Source organism: Scylla paramamosain, chromosome 39 (assembly GCF_035594125.1).
Source record: "Scylla paramamosain isolate STU-SP2022 chromosome 39, ASM3559412v1, whole genome shotgun sequence".
Classification (NCBI taxonomy): Eukaryota; Metazoa; Arthropoda; class Malacostraca; order Decapoda; family Portunidae; genus Scylla; species Scylla paramamosain.
This window is the reverse complement of record NC_087189.1, coordinates 857501-861774: the sequence shown is the minus strand read 5'-3', so window position 1 is coordinate 861774 and position 4274 is coordinate 857501. Positions and strand designations below refer to the sequence as shown.

Sequence of the window (4274 nt, the reverse complement as noted above, 5' to 3'; positions counted from 1 at the left end):
GTAGAAAAAAAAAAAAAAAAAAAGACATATTGGGTTGATCCGTCACTTTGTAGCTCGAATTTAGACCATGAACGTTTAACCTTTCGATTGCTTTCTAGTATGTGAGAACTTAAATACATTCATGATTCAGTATATGTGCATTTACGAACACGAAACTTTTGTTCTTTTCAATTAAAATACTATCTTATCAATGTGTTTTCCTGCATTGTTCCACTAATACATGGGTAATTACCATGAACATTGTGAGCATGAGTGTAGCAGGCATTGATACTATTCCTGTTTTGCAGTGGTACCATTAACAGAGCCTGGGTTTGCAGTCTCCTCACATTGGCATGTATTAGTACAGTGCCTCTGTACTATATAGTCTCATCTATTATATGTCCTAGAGTGAAGTCATTAAAAAGTTTGTGTGACTTGAAGTCTCTCATCAAAAGTATGTTTCCTCCAGAGTCCAGTGTACAGGAATATTAAATGTTTATCTTTCTTGGACAAAATTAAGGAAACTATTATTAAAATTCCTATACAAGCTTGAAAGTCAAGCCAACACAGGCTGACCTGCCAATTAACACCCAACACAACACTGGCTGGATCATAACCTCGCCATTTTGACACGCCAAAACATTAAACTTCTGACTGGCTAACACATGACACAAGTATATTAAAAAAAACATGTATATCACGTGTGTAGATAATAAATATCTAGGAAGCTAACTATATTTTAAACAACATTTTACTGTGATCCCTACTTGTTCATGAAACGTCAAAATACCTTGGTGACATAACTCTTGACACCAACCCACACAAGATTAATATCACCCTCATTCACAGCCACTCGCAGCCATGACAGCAACTATACACACCTACTGCCTCTATAGATGCTGACCCAGACAAAATTCACTATATGCAGAGACAGAGGAAGGCGGGGCATTTCAAAGAGTTCGTATTTACCGAGGAACAGAAAAGCAAAGTATTTCAGGATGTTTATGACTCCAGCAGAGAACCTCACATGGCCAACACGAAGACCATACCTAAAATTATGGAGAAAGATGTAATGAACTGGACGGGTGCACGAATATGACTGTTCTCAGAGATCTGGAAACAAAAACTGTAGCACCACTCCTGACACCTGTTAAGACTGAATATTCTTGGCAGATGGTTGTGTGGACTTAATGGCCCACTAAAAGAGAGCCAATCAAGCAACGAGTGCATCCTTACCTTAATAGACTTATGGCCCAAATTTATAGAGGCATTTCCATTACATTCAAAGCCTAGTGCCTTGATGTGTGCCATACTGCGGAGTGCCCCCTGCCGTTTTGGTCTCAAGAGAAAATCTTTACTGATCAGGGAAAGGAATTCTGTAATGCATTAAATGACAATCTCTTTCCTCTTTTCCAAGTGAAGCACTTTGCAACATTTGCCAGCCACCCCCACACTATAATGGTGAAGATGAGAGAGCCACCCAGATGCTGAAGGATGACTGGGACAGACACTTGGAGGCTTTGTTTGGTACAAGAACATCAGAGTGAGCCTCAACAAAGTATTCTGCCTTCTTGATGCTTGGGAGACGGCTAAAACTGTACTGAACTGCTGCAAAATGATAGTGAAGTTGATATTTTAGAATTCCCAAACTTGAATCCCTCAGATGAGTCAGTAAAGTCATGAATCAGTGACATGACAGCCATAAAAGAAAAGGATGATATTCATATTGCTAAAAACACAAACTAAGCAAAAGAAACGATGAAATGAGAAAAGCTAAAAAGATATAAATCATTTGACTTTAAAACTGAAGTGAGGAAGGAACCAACGAAAGGTTCCCAGCTAGAGGAGGACTGCCTTGGCCCTTATGACACGCACAGCATCTAAGAGAACTATAAGTCACTAAAAAAAAAAAATGAAAATAAAGTTGCATTCATTCACATCAACAGGAGAATAAAAGACGAGGAAAAGTTATAATTTTACTGCCATAACAAGAAGCGGTACTTGGACTTAACAACAACAGTAACAGTATGTATAAGATGGAGCGAGGTGTGTGGTGTGCTCTAGTGCGCCATCTATGAACAAACTCCCGCACCACTCCCACCCTCGTCAGGACAAGCAGCTCTGCGCCTACCAATGACAAGACGTAAACAAAGGAATGAAGAGGCAACAGATAAATAAGTAGCACGTGAATAAATGAATGTGAAGAGATTAAAGCAAAGAGATAAACAAAACGATGAAGAGACAAGAGTTAAATAAGTAATGTATAAACAGATAAATGTGAAGAGGTGAGGAAAAAAAAATAATAGAATAAATAGATGAAACATAAGCAAATAAATAAAATGGTGCATGATTCATGAATAAATAAGTAGATAAATAAAATAGATAAATAATTAAATAAATAAACTGGTATATAATTGCAGGAAAAAGTAAGATGAATAAATAGATAAATTAATAAATAAACAGGAGAATAAAGCAATGAAATAAGTAAATAAATAAAAAACAAACAAACATCAAAATAAAAAGAATAAATCAATGAATAAACAAACGTACATATGAACAAGTAAACAAACAAACAAATAAGGGAAAAAAACAACTGAACAAACAAAACAACAAACAAAACATAAGCTAACAATACCAAACAAGCCAAACCACCCCTCATTAACTCCACACTAGCAATTAACATTAGATATTGACAATTTCTCAAGGCAGGGTGGAGCTAAGGTGTGCTGGAGGTCAATTAGCCCCACCTGACCTCACCTGGCATTACCTAACGTGACCTCACCTGCCATTACCTAACCTGACCTCACCTGGCCTTACCTAACGTGACCTTACCTGGCCTTAACTAACCTGACCTCACCTGGCCTCACCTAATGTGACCTTACCTGGCCTTACCTAACTTGACCTCACCTCGCATTACCTAACCTGACCACCTCTCATTACCTAACCTGACCTCACCTGGCATAACCTAACCTGACTTCACCTATCCCCTAACCTGACCACACCTGGCATTACCTAACCTAACTCCACCTGGCATAACCTAACCTGACCCACCTGCTATAACCTAACCGGACCTAACCTGACCCCACCTAACCTTTCCTAACCCCCCCACCTTTTGCTGCCTAACGTGACCTAACCCCCTCCTTTTGCTACATAACTTGACCTAACCTTACCATTCGCCACCAAACCTTACCTCACCTCACCTGGCATAACCTGACCTAACCTCACCTGCTAATTAGTACCGTATCTACCTGTGTAAGGCGCGCGTAGTTCTGATGGGGGCGGTGAGGGTGGGGCAGGATGGATGGGCGCTGGGGGGCCTGCAAGGGGGTGGGTGTGAGGGGGGGAGGGGTGAGTGGCTGCAGGCGTATGGTCTCTCCCCCTGGCCCCCTAGTCACCCCCACCCCTACTCCCCCAGGTGACCCCAGCTGACTGTGTCTCATCCCATACAGAAGATACCAAGCTATACCTGGAATTAAGAGAGGGTGAATATACATATATACAGACACACAGACAGACATACATGCAGGCAGACAGACAGATTGAGAGAGACATACAAACTTACATGCAGACAGACAGACATACATATATACTTGCATTTCTGGAGAGTAAAGATCCATACATCATTATTTATGCATTATTCAAGGTATATGGTCACAATACAGATAGCATAACAGACAAACATACATACATACAGACAAACACATACAGCAGGGTAGGCGACAACGCACGGCATTACAACGTACAAATGCAATAACGCACTAAAATTTTAATAGTTAATCGGAATAACGAACCAAAATTGGCATAATTCGTGCGATTATTGGAATTTTACTAAATATTTAATAGGAATGGCGAACCAAATCTGACAAAAACGAACTTGCCATTCGAGCGAACACTGAAAATTTAATAGAAATTTAATCGGAATAACAAACCAAGACTAACTCACTTCAAGACTGACTCACCAGCTGTGCGAGCCGCTGCCTGTTCACTCCTCTTTTTTTTTTCTTTCCTCTTCCTTCTTTCGTCTTGTCTCAGACCTCCCTCCCTGTCACCTCCCCTCCCCATTGTCTGTTACAGATAAGGGAAAAGGGAGGGAGGGATACCGCACGCGCTCTCTCCTCTTGTTCATTTTATATCATTTTCGCTTCACCCTTTCTCACTTTTTCTCACTCTCGTATACATCATTAAATTTTCATTCTCAATCAGTCTCATTCTATTTAGCAGTCCTTGGCATTGTTCTTACTTCCAGAGAGAGAGAGAGAGAGAGAGAGAGAGAGAGAGAGAGAGAGAGAGAGAGA

The 4274-nt window shown here is 40.4% G+C and overlaps 1 protein-coding gene across 6 annotated transcripts in view; it reads right to left on the bottom strand.

The window, feature by feature from the left end:
- Positions 1-1942: 1942 nt before the first annotated feature.
- Positions 1943-4274, bottom strand: part of LOC135091968 (probable cationic amino acid transporter) — a 21451-nt gene continuing 19119 nt past the window's right edge. For 5 of the 6 annotated variants that reach the window (XM_063990039.1, XM_063990043.1, XM_063990044.1 and 2 more), the window contains one exon: positions 1943-3445. In XM_063990039.1, the coding sequence (XP_063846109.1) occupies positions 3201-3445 (245 nt within the window). In that variant the 3' untranslated portion in view covers positions 1943-3200. The remainder of the gene's footprint in view (positions 3446-4274) is intronic. The other variant, XM_063990042.1, reaches the window with a different exon arrangement.